The sequence below is a fragment of the Pseudonaja textilis genome, chromosome 1 (assembly GCF_049901715.1).
Source record: "Pseudonaja textilis isolate UNSWEBS1 chromosome 1, rPseTex1.2, whole genome shotgun sequence".
Classification (NCBI taxonomy): Eukaryota; Metazoa; Chordata; class Lepidosauria; order Squamata; family Elapidae; genus Pseudonaja; species Pseudonaja textilis.
In genome coordinates, this window is record NC_141990.1 from 225,715,891 (window position 1) to 225,732,265 (window position 16,375).

Consider the following 16,375-nt stretch of genomic DNA (forward strand, 5'->3'; position numbering starts at 1 on the left):
AATATTCAGAATGGTCATATTAAATACTTTGGTTTAGAGCAAAGTAAGACAGAATTTGAAGCATAATTCTTCACTGAAGGTGAACAAGTAATTGCTAAAATTGATAAACTTTTGTTAATGTTTAAAACAAAGGAAAAACGGGTTAAAGAATGCATGATAGAGTGGGCCAAGAATTTTGGTTATAATATGAACCAATGGGAAAACATGTGATTGAAAGAGTTGAGATTTATATTGTTTTAAGATCTGAAGAACCTGAGAATTTTGATAAAATTATGTTGTGATAGTTTACAATGCCAATTTCTTATATGAGAAATTCTCTAGAATGTATCAAGGCACTTCAAATATAAGTTGGAAATGTGAACAACATGAAGGGACATTTTATTATGCTTGGTAGACATGTCAAAAAGCTAAAAACAATGGTTTGAAATATGAATCAATATTTAATTGAAGCCAAAACTTTTCCTTTTAGGACTAATGGATGAACAGTTAGAAAAAAGCCATGGAAGATTATTTCAGGTTATGATTACTACAGCATTATATGCCCAGAGGTGAAAAGATTCAACACAAGCCACTATAGAGAAGTGGTGAAATGACAGATCTTGCTGAGATGTATAGATTAACTTCTTTGATTAAAAGAAGATACCATCTACCTTTATTGGTGAATGGAAACCTCCTATGGACTTGTGGGTAAAAATAAAGAAAGGAACTTCTGATGTATGGCTTTGATGATTGGATAGGATGGATTATAGAAAGAAGAAAATTATGATATAACTTTTAGAGAGAGAAACGAAATTATAATTTTACTTATAACCGCTGTGAAGAATATCAGAAGTTAATTTTATATATATATAAATATATATATGTGTGTGTTTTCTTAAGTTTTCGCGGGTACTTACATGTATGCTATTCAGCTTTGTTCGGGTATTTTCCCACATCATTTTAGTTGTGCAACTTTAAAAGCACAACTATAATGATGTGGGAAAATACCCGAACAAAGCTGAATAACACACACACACATATATATATATATATTCTTTTATTTCTGTTTGTCTTCAACTTTAGAGATGACTTTGCTGGGCAGTATTGTGTGTTCAGATTTCTTTTTAAAATAAGGAAGAAAGATCTTCAGCCAAGATACTGTGTACACATGCCCAACTTATGCAATTTAGGAAAATTAATTGTGCAACATTACTATTTACACAACGTTTTTCTCTCATAAATACAAGGGGGAACTTCAAGCTCTTCAGCCTCTTTCCTGTTGATCTGACTGTTAGCTTGAGCTGCTTCTACTCAATGAGAATGTGGTCCTGGTTATTTATCTGCACCTTTCTGGGAATCACTTCCATGCATGGTGAGTTTACACTAGTTCAAAGGAGAAAAGAGAAAAGTGGGAACTGGGAACTTCTACTAAATTAACTGTCAGATATCCATATTAGTAATAGTAGTAATGATAGTAGCAGTAGTAGCATTCAGCAGACAGCAAGGGAAAAATAGAAGCAACAAAGGATAAAAATAGGAAATAGAAAGTGAGCTGATATCTATGTTGCAGATTATTTTTATGTATTCCTATCCAGAGGTATGGGCCACAAGATTCAGGCACTGGTCTGACTTTGGGGGAAGAATGCCTGGGATTGCAGTCTTTAAGAGTGTATGGTATCTCCTCGACAATATCAATGCCTCCTTTTAATTATAACAAAACCCCAAAGTCCATAATGTGTACATGCTTACAGGTAGTGATGGCATGATCTTGGGATACAGCAATGGTCATAAATGTGAACCGATTGCCAAGCATTTGAATTTTGATCACATAATCATGGGGATGCTACAAAGGTCGGGTGAAAAATGGTCATAAGTAATCTTTTTCTGTGCCATTGTAACTTTGAACAGCCACAAACTGTTGTAAGCTGAGGATTGGATTGCTCTACTCCTTTGTAGATAAAGGCTGCAGGATTAAATAGCAATTCTTGATTGGTTGGATATAATATATTCCATGGAGGATTTCTAAGAAAGAATAAACTGGATTGTTTTTAATTATATCATAAGGCCCCGGGACTGACACTGAGTAGGAGATAACAGAGTAAAAGGGCATAGAAATACATCATTTCTGTAACGGCCCCTTCACATACCTTCTCTTCCCCCAGATTACTGGTAGATCGATTCCATTTGGATTATATAAGTGGGGATAAATGAAATGAGCTGAAATATGTAGTGACCAAATCTTTGTTTTTACTTCTCTTTGGATCAGATGTCTCTGCCCAGACCTGTCTTTGTGGCCAGGGTTTGTGTGCAGATGGCTGGGTGCAGTATAAGTCTGCCTGCTACAAGGCTGTGAGGCAGCTATACACCTGGACTGAAGCTGAGGTAAGTGATGGGGATACAGTGGTAGAACAGACTGCGGGGGCAAGAACATTTGCGACCAAACCTATGAGAGGTTCCCCCCCCACACCCCTACATATGAATTGCTTATTGTAATTAATTGTAAGAGAACATCCATAGCCAGCTGAAGTTAACCTGAGTGACAACAGGGAGAAGACGCAGACAGGAGTTTCTCTTGCGGCCAGGAAACCAAATTTAATGTTTTAATGCATTTAGTTTTATAGTTTTAATAGGATTTTATGTGCTGTTTTAACTTGATGGGGAGCTACCCAGAGTTGGTTAGAAGATAAGTGGCTACATAAACATTTTGAATGAATGAATGAAAGAAAGAAAGAAAGAAAGAAAGAAAGAAAGAAAGAAAGAAAGAAAGAAAGAAAGAAAGAAAGGTTTCTACTCATTTACCTTGTCTCAGAGCTATTATGCTGACCTAGTAGTTAGGGATAATACAATAATAATAAGGTCAACCAGATGGGGTTTTTTTAATCCAATGTCACATGGTAATTTCCACTGTATTTGCCTTTTTCCTTGTCTTGCCTTTGATTTATTGATTTAAAAAAATATCTGGCTTCCCTTTTTAAGCAACTCTGGGTAGTTCACAAGATTGCAATTTGGAGCACAACGTGCCTTGGAATATAGGGGCCAAAGGTCTGTAAGCTTCGATTCTGCCTTTGCTCCCAGCTGCTTAGCCAAGTATCAAAGCTTTGCTGGGGCTCCTCCAGTATATACTGCGCTGTATTATTTTTGGCATATTAATAAAATTGTGTTGTGTCCTCAAAGTGATTTAATTGCTTTAAGTGAACTAGATTTTGACCATGACTTAAAACCACAGACATGCATCTAACTCTCTTTACATACCTTGCCAACAATAGTTAAATGCTTTTCCTACAGTAATGCAATTTAGGTAACCTACCATCTATGTCCCCATCTTCTCAAAGATGCAAAGTAGCACAATGCCACAGTTTAGTTAGTCTTACCTAGATATGCACAAGCCAAAATATTTGCAGGTCACATTTTGTTTGAGGTCATTTCTTCCTAGTTTCTAGTCTTATGCTAGCTACAAATATTGCTTTTGGGAATAAATAGAGGCACCCTATAGCAGCAGTCACCAACTGCTGGGCCACGGGCCACTGCTTGGCCGCGAGAAAATTTTGGTGGGCCTCAGAGAAATCTCACCCCAAGAGCAACCCACCCCCCAAAGCAATTAATCCAGGCTGCGCAGAAACACAAGGCTGCGCCATCCACATGGCCCACGGGAACCATTCCCATCCACTCACTCCTTACCCAGCAAACTTGCCTGCTAAATTGCTATTTTTTCTTTTTCCGACCATCATCTGTTCTCTGTGCCGGGAGATTTAGATTAGCTAGGAAGCAGAAAATGGTTGGATTTCTTGCTTTCTAGCTAGTCTTTAGATCTTTGGCTCTGCTTTTAAGCACAGCCGAACCTCCCTTAGGACTGAAGGTTCTATTATTCAGTGCAGACTCACAGCAAGCAAATTTTATGTGGCAGACTGAGCTAGCCGATGACAGATAGATCACTAAATGATTCTGTGACATCTCAATCTGCCTGCCTGCTTTGCCTGATTTTGGGTAAAAGTTGCTATTTTTTAAATAAAAGATTCAATATTTATATAAATACTTATAATATTTACATACAAGCCATGCCCAGCCAGTCATATGACCATAAGCCACACCCACAAATTAGGCCATGCCCACAGAACCGGTTAATGGTCCCTGGGATTAAAAATTATGAGTTTGGTGGTCCCTGAGGTCCAAAAGGTTGACGAACCCATGCCCTATAGAACACTTTAGATTTAGTGAGCTTACAGCAACCTGTTCTTTTCTCCTCAACATGACAGCAGATGATATTTGCTTTAAGAGATATCAAGCCAACAAACCAACCGGTCTGATAATTGAATTTGGTGGTGCCTCCTGCTTATTCTAGTTCTGTGATGGTGAACCCTGGGCAGACGTGCCACCAGTGGCATGCAGAGCCCGCTCTATGGCCACATGTGCCGCTGCCCAAGCTCAGCTCTCTGTGGCATTTCTTTCGTGAGCTTCTGTTTCCCTGCAAACAATGAAAAATAAGCTCATGAAAGAAAAAGATCTCACCTCTGGCAGAGCTCCAGTGTTGGGATGCCTTGCCTCCCACCGGACAGCTGGTCTTTGGGTCTCTGCTTGCACATGCACGCACACGCAGTTTGGACACTCGGTGCTAAAAGGTTACTATCACTGCAATAGTCAGTGGACCTTCGCCTGAAAGCACAGCACAGGCACTTAGGATTCTAAATAATCTGCTAAATGGATCTACTGAGAAATTTGCTTTTGAATCAAAAACAATGATTAAAATTAGACCTGCCTGCAGAACTCTGAGCAATCATTAGCAAAGAGTTAAGATTTTTTTGTAGCTTTTTGCTGTCCTTCAGTTTTTGCAGTCTGGATATGGTAGTTTTATTGAAAGATGATTTTTTTTCAACCTGCCCCACTTTATGAATGCAGAATGGGTTTCAAGCAGTTATCTTGACCTTGTAACACAATTTTTGAGTTTTCTAATGGCACACAAACTTCTGAAAAGCTCAGTTCAAATATTTCAAAAACACTTAATTACATTGATTTGGAAAGCTCGAGTGAAATATTTGATGAGGACGTTTGCATAAGCTTCTTCTGAAACTGATATTCTGGGATTGATAAAAAGTGGGTGTGCTCTTCGCTGTGATTTCTTCTTAGATATCTTGTCAGAGTTACACTCCGAACTCCCACTTGGCCTCCGTCCATAGCATTGAAGAAAATGATTTCATTTTTCATCTGATGGGCAGACCAGTGGACTACAACAAAGGAGAGGCCTACTGGATTGGTGCACATGACACCTTCAAGGTAATATTTTTATATCTTAAAAAAGGCAACATCAATGCTTAATCACTGATCTGGAAAGGCACTGTGATGACCCGGGGCGTGGCACAAAAATAACAAAATCACCAAAGTAGATAAATTCCCTTTAATGCCTTCAACTTGGCCCACAAAGTCCAATAATCCTCGGCGGGAGATCAAACTCATCCAAAAACAGTCTACAAAGGGAAGAAATGCAGTCCGAACCCAAAATACAGATAAAGTAAAAGTAAAAAAACCAACACAAACCACGCTGAAGTAATTAACACGACAGACCAGGATAATAACTTGCAGACTTCCAAAAGATAACAAGGCACATATAGACCTAGATAAGCCTCGACAAAGATAATGCATGCTTTGCTTCCAGCAACTTTGCCATGTGCAGTTTGCCCTTTTAAACAGTCTTCCCAGCTGCAGCCCATGAAGGGGATCAGGGCCCTTTCCTCCCCCATAAACCACATTGCTCCCTTATCCGTTCCTCCCTGCGTACCCTAGGATGAAGAGGGGGTGGGCCTTGGTCTTCCTCTGAATGCCCAGCCGGCCTGTGCCCTTCCCCAGTTTCCTCCACATTCACTGGAGCCACATTCCCACTCCCTATCAGCTGTTCCACCTCTCCCTCAGAATCAGATTCCAACTGGGGCATGACGGGCACCAGGTTTTACCCTCTCCCTCCCCCTTTATTCCTGCCTCAGGATAGACAACTCTCAACATGGCAAAGTGTGATTGTTTATGCTTTGCACATCCTTCTCCCAACTCACTTTTCCCATGTATTGTCTTCAACCAATGGCCCCTCTGATTATGGGAAATAATGTCTAGCATATTTGGATGGTACACGATTAAAGAAGGTTGGCTCTGCACAAAACAAAACATGTTGGTGTTGTTTGAGGAACATCGTAATCTTTTATTCCAGTACATTTATTTTAACAAACTCTGTAAACTTCCTCAGGAGGGAACCTTTGTGTGGACTGATGGTTCAAGATTTGATTTCAATTCATTTCCTTCTGAACAACCTGATGGATTGTCAGGAGAACACTATCTTGGCTCCTGGTTCATACGCAATGGTAACTTTCACATATTTATTACCCAGTATATAATGAGAGGTATATTTAGGAAGGGATTGGCTTATGCATAGCTTTTAGGAGGGCAGAATTTTGCAACATGACTAAGAATGAGAATCCATGGGTGATACATTATTGGTAACTGCTTAGATGCAACCCTTGCTTGTGTGAAGGGCATTGTACTCATCTGAAAGCAAGACAGTTCTGAATTTTAGATACCCCGCCTTCTTTTACCTATGATCATACTCTCAGCGACTGTAAGGCATCCATTCTATTTTAAAGGTGAATTACTTGGTGGAAAATTCCCACCATTTCAAGTTAATAGCAATAGCATTTAGACTTATATACCGCTTCACAGTACTTTACAGCCCTCTCTAAGCAGTTTACAGGAGCAGCCAATAATCTGGGTCCTCATTTTACCCACCTCAGAAGGATAGAAGGATGAATCAACCTGGTGAGATTCAAACTGCCAAATTGCAGGCGGCTGACAAGTCAGCAGAAATAGCCTCAGTACTGCACTCTAACCACTGTGCCAACGTGGCTATAGTGCAATAGGAAAGTCTCATCTGACATTGTGGCTCACTCTTAGATCACCCTGAGTTTCTATGGATCATACCGTGGGTTTTTGCTAGAGACCATGATACAGTTATATGCAGGTAGTCCTTGTCTTATGGCCAGGCTTTCTATTGCTAAGCACGGCAGTTAAGTGGTCGCACATGATTTTATGACTTTTTTTTTTTGCCATGGTTGTGAATCCTAGGATTGTTAAGCAAATCCATTCCCTCATTGCGTTTGCTTATTGGAAGCTGGCTGAGAATGGTTGCAAATGCATATTCCATGACTTTGGGACATTACAACCACTGTAAATACATGCCAGTGGCCAAGCATCCAAATTTTGATCAAATAATTGTGGGGATGATGCAGTGGTTGCAAGTGTAAAGACCTGTCATAAGACACTTTTTCAATGTCTTATAACTTTACATGGTCATTAAACAGATGGTTCTAAGTAGAGGACCATCTATAATAAGGTTGTGCATTTGGAAGGCCAGGATGCATTGGTACAAAATACTTGAAGCTGTTGTGACTCAGTATGGCTGCTTTGAGGGTGTACCGAGGTAGTTCTGCATACACTGGCTTGCACTGCTGCTTCACTATACTGGCAGTCCCACCAGAAGTGCTGCATATCTATTCCTAAATGAACTACAAAAGCTTTCAAAGCAAGCAGGCATTACAGAAGATGGTAACTACTTCAAGAATGCTTCACTCATGCCAATAAGCTTTACAAAACAGCTGGCAACTCGAGAGTTTTAAACTTTTAAACATTGCACACAGCCTCCCTAACTACTGTAAGCATCTTTCTTTGGCCTCCAGTGGGGAGGTCTAAAATGTTGGCTTAAACCAAGGGCAGAGAACATGGTGTCTCACCAGGCATCTTGCTACACTTACATTTTAAAAAATACTTGTTGAAGTACAAAACTAACAGGTTGACAAATACAGTCTTTAGCAGGAAATCTTTAGGCCTTATTAAAATTGCACTTGGAATACAAAGTGCTTTGTGGGGGCTAGCTTTTATTCTAGATACTTGTGTTTCCCCCAAAATAAGACCCAGTCTTATATTGGGGGGGGCTCCAAAATAAGCAATAGGGCTTATTTTGGGGGGCTGTCTTTTTTTTTCATTTGTGGGAGAGCCACTTCTGCTTTCTCATGGCCACAAGGGGGCAGGAGGTTGTGTGGTGCACCAGTGCCATTGCATGGTAAAAAAAAATCAGGCTAGGTCTTATTTTCGGGCTAGGTTTTATTTTAGGGGAACATAGAGAATGGCCTTACTGATTATGGCATCCCTTTTGTGAATAGGCAGATCTCAACAATAGTCTTTTTGTGTGTTATGATCCTCATATGCTCTCAAAATTTCAAAGGTACCTATCTCTTGCTTAAATTATGTCCATATTACTCCTCCCACAGTTATGTTGTACCACAATCTCAAAAACAGAAATTGTAAAGCTATTTACTGAACTTTAGAAAGCAATTTCTGTGTAGTTTAACCAGTGATTTTGTTCTTTCTCCTTTAGGAAAGGTTTCCTGGAATGATTATGGCAATTATTGGAAACTCTTATCTGTTTGTAAATATTATCTAGCAAATAGGTAAGAGCTGAAATTATTTTTTTAAAAGCTGGCTCTAACTCTTCTATTGTGCAACACATCAACGGGAGCTGACAGCTTCCGGATGCAATTGCCAGACAGCATTTATTTGTTAAAAGAAAAAAGAACTTTCACATCTTGCAACATACTATGGGTGATTTCCTGACAATTTATTTCCAGAAATTATTATGACAGTGAAAAATAGATGGTGAAATGTTTATTTTATTTTTCTATGTTGCTTCAATTTTTTAAACATGATATAAAATTTCACACCAGTAAAATTTCCATCCCAAAGCTTTATACCCATTTCATATGCTCAGATTCCCATTCCTAAATGCATTGGGTTAAATTTGCCAAAAGCCTTTCCTTTCAGTGGCAGATCCTCATTTTTACATAAGAAGCTCTCTCAGTGGAATCAAATATATGCAGGCATAAACCCAGACTTAATAATTTGAGAAACTATCTGCATCCCATTGCACACATAATTTCTTTGCATGGAAAGAAAATCAGGTGTGCAATGGGATGCAGATAGTTTCTCAAATTCTTAAGACTGGGTTTATACATTACTCTGAGCCACAGTTTAGAAACACAGTGCCTGTGTTCACACAGCATGCTAGACCAACATTATGACTCAACAATGCAGGAACTGGCTTGCAAGATACGTATTATTTTGAAATCCAATCTTTATTACTTCATAAGTAGCTCAAGGTGCCATAACACAACTTTCCCTTCCTATCTTCCCCACAAGAAAAGGTGGGTTGGGTTGAGAGTGACTCGCCTGAAGTCACCTCGCCTAAGGTAGGACTAGAACTCAAGACTCTCCTGGTTTCTAGCCTGAAGCCTTCACTAGACCAGAGAGCTCATTTTATGATCACACATTATGGTCATCTCCCTTCTTTTCCTGCCCTTCTCTCAAGCCAGCCGGTTATTCTCATTGGGGTTTAATTTAGAATAATGTGATAAGCCAGCTCCATATTTGTCCTCAGAGCAGCCAGTCTCCATAACTTAGCATAAATCCCATCTCTTTTTTCTGCTGCAATAGTTTTGCACTTGAGAATCACACTGCACACTGGGGGATGTTAATCTAGGAGTCATTTGCTCAAGTACAGGGAGGGTTATTTCTAAGGACATAATTTGCATAGCAATATATTGCACAAAGCTGGTGTAACATATGTGTTTGTGGTTTGACTGTCAGCTTTTTTCTTTCCTAAACAGAGGATGCACTTCTTGTTAGGAGATATGAGAGACACACATTCCCAAGCTGCAGAAGGCTTATTTCTACCCTGGAAGATTATTCTGTAAAGCTTTGCTTTTCCTCAGCAACTTTCTCGAGAAACTTGTTTCAGTGCAGATCACACTATTTGCCTTATTCTGTAGGAGCAACTGGATTTTACCACTATAAAATCTTTTTAAAATCATTTTTATTGAGATTCAAATAAAAATTGCTGGTTTTATGTTGCTCATGTTATTATTTGATTCAGGAACTTACAACTTTATACTGTGGACTACTGATAATTCTGCTGAAGATTAAGGTATAAAATTACCCAAGGATTTAATAGCAGTAAACCTGAAATAGCCATACATATTAATTTCATCCTATTTAATAAGTAGTATCAAGTCCCAGATTGCTTGAATTCCAGTGAACGCACTGAAAGTACTTCTATGGCAATTTATATAAACTAATAATTAAGTATCTAAATGAACAAATGAACAATTGTTCTATTTATTCCATAATCCATTCCATTATTCCTGAAATCCTTGATGGATGACAAATACCTTTCTTTCATGTGTAAAAAGTTCAGGTAGCTTTTTGTGTGAGTAGGCAACAGTAGAATCAAGAAAATTCTGAAGAAAATGATTAGTACGCTGTTACATTGCAAAGGATGAATAGAATAGAATATAGAATAGAATTCTTTATTGGCCAAGTGTGATTGGACATACAAGGAATTTGTCTTGGTGCAAATAACTCAGTATACTTAAAAGAAAAGGTACACCTTTTAGATTAAGCTTGATTCACAGCACTTCATCCACTAGTACCCAGGATTCAGCATTACTTTTGAGAATTTCTGTGCATTATTCTGTTCCTGCTAAGTTGCCATCACAGGGATAACAACCTAATATATTGTACCACCCACAAAATCCTACAAGGGGGAGAGAGAGAGGGAGGGAGACGGGGAGAGAGAGAGAGAGAGAGAGAGACAGATGGGGGGGGAGGGGAGGGAGGGAGGAAAGAGAGAGGGAAGGAGGGAGAGTGAGAGACAGGGAGGGAGAGGGAAAGAGAGAGGGGGGGGCGAGGGAGAGGGGAGGGGAGGGAAGGAGAGACAGGGGAAGGGAGATGGGGAGAGAGATTTCGAATTGCCGGAAATTGAATATTGTGATAAACCAAGCTACTCAGATAATGCCCAAAACACTGCTCCAAGCGTCGTCATGAATGAAATAGATTCGAATGAAATCTAACGCCTTCAAAACACCCAGTCGGCCCCAGCGGCTCCTCACTGCTTTAGTGCAGATCTTCGGCGTTAAAAGAGGAGGGGGAAAAAAAAGGCCACTCACTACCAGAAGTGGGGTTCGAACCCACGCAGACTCACGTCTATTGGAACTTAAGTCCAACGCCTTAACCACTCGGCCATTCTGGTAACTTAGGAAAAGTAATTCGGAAAGCTTGGGAACACTCTGACATTGAAGTAACATTTCCCGCCGAGCCGACCGAGCCGCAGGAACCGCAACTCCCTCTTCCCAAAGTTCGGCTTCATAAACCCCTCCGACGCGCGCGACCTCCGCTCCCCGACTTCGCTTTTAAGGCGAAGACCTCACCTGCTGGCAAATTGGCCCCGCCTAAAATGAGGAGCAGAGGAGCCAATCCCGTCGCACCTGGAAGCGTCAGCGGGAAAGAAAGGGGAGACTCGCGGGGCGGCGTGTCTCAGTTGCGCCGAGTTTAGAGGGTGGGGAGCTGCATCAGTGGGGATTCCTCTCCTGAGGCAACCGGGGTCCTCCAGCTCCTTTCCCCTCCCTCCCTGCCGGACTAGGGGCATCCTGCCTTGCCCCGCAAGTCCAGACAAAGCATTTCATTCCTGTCTTTTCGCATTAAGCAATAAGGGTGGACTGGACATTAACATTTGAACCACTGTGAGTCCATGTATTTGTCATACGCTAAATAAATAAAAACCAATACGCTCCTGGGCCCCCTAGACCGGATCCTTCCTCCCTCGTATCCATTCTGACAGCAGAGCGTGTTGCGTGTGGGCTAAGGAGAAGTTGCCAGAGGGATCTCGAGGTGGTTGAGGTCAAGCCCAGTTGCTGAAGGTGGTCGCGGTAGTTCTGGCAGGGAAGAACCTGGCACCCTGCTTGCACCCCGTGATCGGCCCCGTCCGGTCGCTCAGTAGGGAATAAGGAGCACGGCCTCAGATTTAAAGTTACCGGACTGGTTGCATGATTTTGGTTTCCGATAAACGCTAAACATTGATTTAGGGTTAAAAACAAAAAAACCAAGAACTTTCATAATCTCATTCTTAACTTTATTTCGGGATTTTATTTATTTTGCTGACGACGGCTTCATTCCAGATGTAACTGCAGTTCTAAGATCCAAGTAACTTGTTTCCTTTTTACATTCCAGTAAAGATGTAGGAAGTTATACGTTTAAGAGACAAAGAACAGAACGAAATTGCAGGGCTTTCTGGCAGAGATTTCTGAAGAACCCCCAGATTTGCAAGTAATAAGTTTGAGTTTCACCAGAGGCTCCCCCCAATGACAAGCATGTAATTAATTTCAGTTATAATTAATAACCCTAAGCACAGATTGCTTTGGAAATAATCTTTCCAGTTTTTTGTTTTTTAAATTTTGGTATAAAAGTGTTCTTTTTTTGATGCTCAGTGATTGGCCTGAAGTTCCACACATGCGGTCTAAGTTCCAGAAGGGTCCCTGTGGTCATTCCATATTTTGCTCCTGACTTAGACTGTGTTGCTATCTTTCATCAAAAGATTCAAAGAGAATTTATAGCCCTGTCATATAAATGAGCCCAAAGCTGTTTTAGGTTCTAATAAGCAGACTTAGTGCTGCAACATTAACTCTCGAGTTCATTTTTGTTAAATAAGGTTATGGAAATAAGATGGCCAAAAGTTTTGTCTGGATTACTAAACATCTTGCCAGTTTATATAGGGCCATAGAAGTCACTTTTATTACCACTGCACTAAAACAAAATAGAAAAAAAAATCTGTTTTGGCTTTTTCAGAATTGTCACAAGTAAAATATTGTAATACATGAACTCTACCGTACTTTTGTTCTTCAGCAATATATAATTTGCAATTATTCTTGGAATTCCATTATTAAAATCACAATTTTCTTGATGAATCTTTTCAGTGAAATAGGTATAGGAGAGCTCCATTTTCTGGCTCTAATATTAACATTTCTTCATACTGTACATTCTGTGAATATGCAGAATCCTAATGGTATTGTGCTATTGCCAGCATTTTCCAGCTTTGTCAGAGGTCAAATTCAGTAATCTCAAATCTTTTAACAAAAGTATCAGAGCTGGAAAAGTTTTGAAACTGGATGAGGCAGCCTCTCCAACCTGTACCAAATTTTGGATAAATGACAAAAAGGCCTACCAACTGTTGTTTTTTTTAAAAAAAACCATTTTCAAAGAAAGGTTAAAAATGGAAATTATTGCCTCTGAAGCAGTTGACTTGGGGTTCTTGATTTTCTAAATGTTTAGTGTAAAGTGGTCAGAAATGTGCTTTATGTTCAGAATTGAAGAAAATTATGTTCAAGTTGCAGAAACTTAGTAGTATTTCCTAATGCAGTATTGCTTAACATTACAAGTTTGATCAGTCTGTATGCAGAATTGAGTATTTCAGAATTGTCCACCCTCATAAATACAATTGTCTGTAAAGGAGTCTCAGCTTTTATGTAGAATCCTGAGATTTTACTAATGGTCTTGTTTGTATTTCTCCTGAAACGTGAGGAAACCGGGTTTTCTTTTAAATTGTAAATGCAGTCTAATGCTTTTGTATGTAAAATGTGTGCTGTTGCTCTAAAATCTATTCTACAAATGCCTTCAAGTTATGTATCTAAAAATTGTGCTTACCAGTTCCATGGATAAAGCAGATACATTCCCAGATTACAGTGAAGTACCATATATTTAAAGAAGTGTGTGCTACAGAGTCTTGAAAAGGTTTATTTTTTCTGAAAACAAATGTTCATTTACATGGAACCTTTCATCTTTCTGGGAAAATGTTACTAGACTGCCCTACAAATAGGCAGTTACTGGTGTAATGGGGTCATTGATTTTGAACTTCAGCCAACAGAGGCAACCAGTGCTCAAAAAATAGAAGCATATGCATGACACTTAAACCATATCCAGACAGAACTGACATCTTGTTTTCTTTCTAGGTGTCAAATCTCCAACTGCCTATATCACTTTATTGATCAGCCTTGATCTGCAACATTGGTTTGAAATGGATGAACTTCTAGCAGATTCTGAAAACAAACTACTCAAGGCCCTAGAAGCAAGTTCAACTCAAGATATTTTATCACCTGAAGCAAAGAACATGGTGTCCAGTACTTGCTGTTTAAGGGCAAATCCCAGAGGAATCAAGTTACTGCAGAAGACTCAGGGATGGGTGTGAGGTGTTATTGAAGGCAAGAAGAAAAATGCAGCAACCAGGCAACACTTCAACCACACCCATGCCATTTAAAGCATCCCACAAATAAATACAGCAGCAGTGAGGAAAGGCACCTGAGGTACTAGGGGGTGTTTTTTTTGAAACAAGGAAGACTTAACATCTTTCATGGTACAGACTGGAATGAGGGAAAACTTTAGAAAGGCTTCTTTCACAGTGCCAGGGTTTCAGCTCAGAAAACTCCTTGCCAGTGCTAAGTTGATTTTTTTTTTAGAGAGAAGATACAACTCATGTGAAAAGTAAGTAGTGGGCCCTCTGAGTTCTATGGTTTTACATATCAGAACATTTAAAAAAATCACCTGGTCCTTAGCAGTTCCTAAAATTAAGAAAATACCTCAGATGAACAACACCCTCTTTTGAGTTTTATGGTTTTATGTATCAGGACATAGTAAAAATAATCAACTGGTTCTTAGCAGTTCTTAAAAGTATGTAAATACAACCTCAGATGAACAACACATAACATATAACACCATGTCATCATTTATTTTACAAAAAACCAAAACGGAGAAGCCACATGTGAAAAACTAAGTATACCTTATGATTCAATAGCTTGTAGAACCACCATTCCACCAGCAGTAACACTAAGCAGTTGTTTTCTGTAGGACTATCAGTCTCTCACATTATTGTGAAGGAATTTTGATCCACTCTTCATTACAACATTGCCTCGGTTCATTTGTCTATGCACAGTTCCCTTGAGGTCCTGGCACAGCATTTCAATTGGGTTGAGGTCTGGACTTTGGGCCAGTGAAACACCTTAAATTGTTCTGTTGCATGACCCAATATCAGCCAAGCTTTAGCTGTCAGAAAGATGGCCTCACAATTTGACTCTAAAATACTTTGGTATACACAATATTCATGATTGAGTCAATGATTGCAAGGTGCCCAGGTCCTGTGGCTGCAAAACAAGCCCAAATCATCACACCTCCACAGCCATGCTTGATGGTCAGTATAAGATGCTTGTGCCAATATGCTGCTTGGTTTTTGCCAAATGTGGCACTGTGCATTGTGGCCAAATATGTCCATCTTGGTCTCATCTGCCCAAAGGACAGTGTTCCAGAAGCCTTATGATTTGTTCAGATGCAATTTGGCAAACCTAAGTCATGCTGCCATGTCCTTTTTACAGAGAAGAGGCTTTCTCCTGGCAATCCTTCCAAACCAACCATATCTGTTCAGTCTTTTAAGTTGTACTATCATGAACCTGCTGAAGCCTGTAGAGTCAAAGATGTAACTCTTGGGATTTTTTGCAATTTATCTGAACATTGCACTGTCTGACCTTGGGATGAGTTTGCTGGGACACCTACTCCTGGGAAGATTGGCAACCATCTTGAATGTTTTCCACTTATGAATAATCTTCCTCCCTGTAGAATGATGGACTTTAAATTGTTTGAAAATTGTCTTATAACCCTCCCCAGAACAATGGCAGCAACAATTCCTTCTCTAAGATCATTGCTGATGTATTTCTTCTTTGGCATTCTATTGACACATACCTCAATACTGAAGTCCAGCAAACCCCTAACACTCCAACTTTTATAAAGGTAGCCACACTTGCTGGTGATCATTTGATCTAAGGGCACTCAATTAACAGCACCTGGCTGTTACTTAGCCCTTCACGCCTATTTGGAAGCATTATAAAGGTGTATTTAGCTTTTCCACACATGGCTTCTTCATTTTGTTTTTGTCTTTTTGGTAAAATAGATGACATGGTGTTTAATTTAGTTTACTTTATTGTCATTGCACCTCGTACAACGAAATCAAACACCATCTTCAGTGCACATCATGACCATGAAAATAAACACAACAAACACACATCCTTCACACTCCACACATTGAACCGAAAACCCGCAACAGTGTACTATACAGCAAAATTCAAAAGAGCTACTGCCCTGGGATAGAAGCTGTCTTTCAGTCTATTTGTGCTTGTTTTTAATATTCTGATACCGTCTGCCAGATGGTAATAGTTCAAAAAAAGGGTGCCCAAGATGAGATGGATTTTATGTTTGTTATATGTCATGTGTTATTGATCATATGAGTTGTATTTACATACTTTTAAGAACTGCTAAGGACCAGTTGATGATTTTTATTATGTCCTGATACATAAAACCCCAGAACTCAAAGAGGATATACAGGCAACATTTCTTCTTACTCGCACAAAACAAGTGAATGAAACCACTCCGCCTGCCTGTATAACTGATTTCAAACAGGCCTAATCACCCAATTGTTTTCAGGGTAAACTCCCAATTC

At 39.7% G+C, this 16,375-nt stretch overlaps 1 protein-coding gene, 1 long non-coding RNA gene and 1 other non-coding gene across 3 annotated transcripts; 2 read left to right on the forward strand and 1 right to left on the reverse strand.

Annotated features, from left to right (window-relative positions):
- Nucleotides 1–1,193: 1,193 nt before the first annotated feature.
- On the forward strand, nucleotides 1,194–9,910 carry LOC113448825 (C-type lectin BjL). The gene is made up of 6 exons (XM_026719636.2): nucleotides 1,194–1,351; nucleotides 2,246–2,361; nucleotides 5,101–5,247; nucleotides 6,206–6,320; nucleotides 8,387–8,459; nucleotides 9,672–9,910. Exons 1-6 carry the CDS (start codon nucleotides 1,294–1,296, stop codon nucleotides 9,688–9,690), a joined length of 528 nt encoding a protein of 175 aa, XP_026575421.1. The 5' UTR covers nucleotides 1,194–1,293; the 3' UTR covers nucleotides 9,691–9,910.
- A 1,099-nt stretch (nucleotides 9,911–11,009) lies between these two features.
- TRNAL-UAA (transfer RNA leucine (anticodon UAA)) lies at nucleotides 11,010–11,092 on the reverse strand. Its single transcript has one exon. It is a non-coding gene; the product is annotated as a tRNA-Leu (tRNA).
- A 4,957-nt stretch (nucleotides 11,093–16,049) lies between these two features.
- Nucleotides 16,050–16,250, forward strand: LOC148128057 (uncharacterized). Its single transcript, XR_015740861.1, has 2 exons — nucleotides 16,050–16,133; nucleotides 16,165–16,250. It is a non-coding gene; the product is annotated as an uncharacterized LOC148128057 (long non-coding RNA).
- The last annotated feature ends 125 nt before the right edge of the window (nucleotides 16,251–16,375 follow it).

Bases quoted from the DNA above. Each gene is read 5' to 3' on its own strand.
- LOC113448825 (XM_026719636.2), top strand. From the start codon at position 1,294: ATGAGAATGTGGTCCTGGTTATTTATCTGCACCTTTCTGGGAATCACT. The intron at 2,362-5,100 runs GTAAGTGATGGG...ATTTCTTCTTAG, and splicing joins ACACCTGGACTGAAGCTGAG to ATATCTTGTCAGAGTTACAC. The intron at 5,248-6,205 runs GTAATATTTTTA...AAACTTCCTCAG, and splicing joins GTGCACATGACACCTTCAAG to GAGGGAACCTTTGTGTGGAC.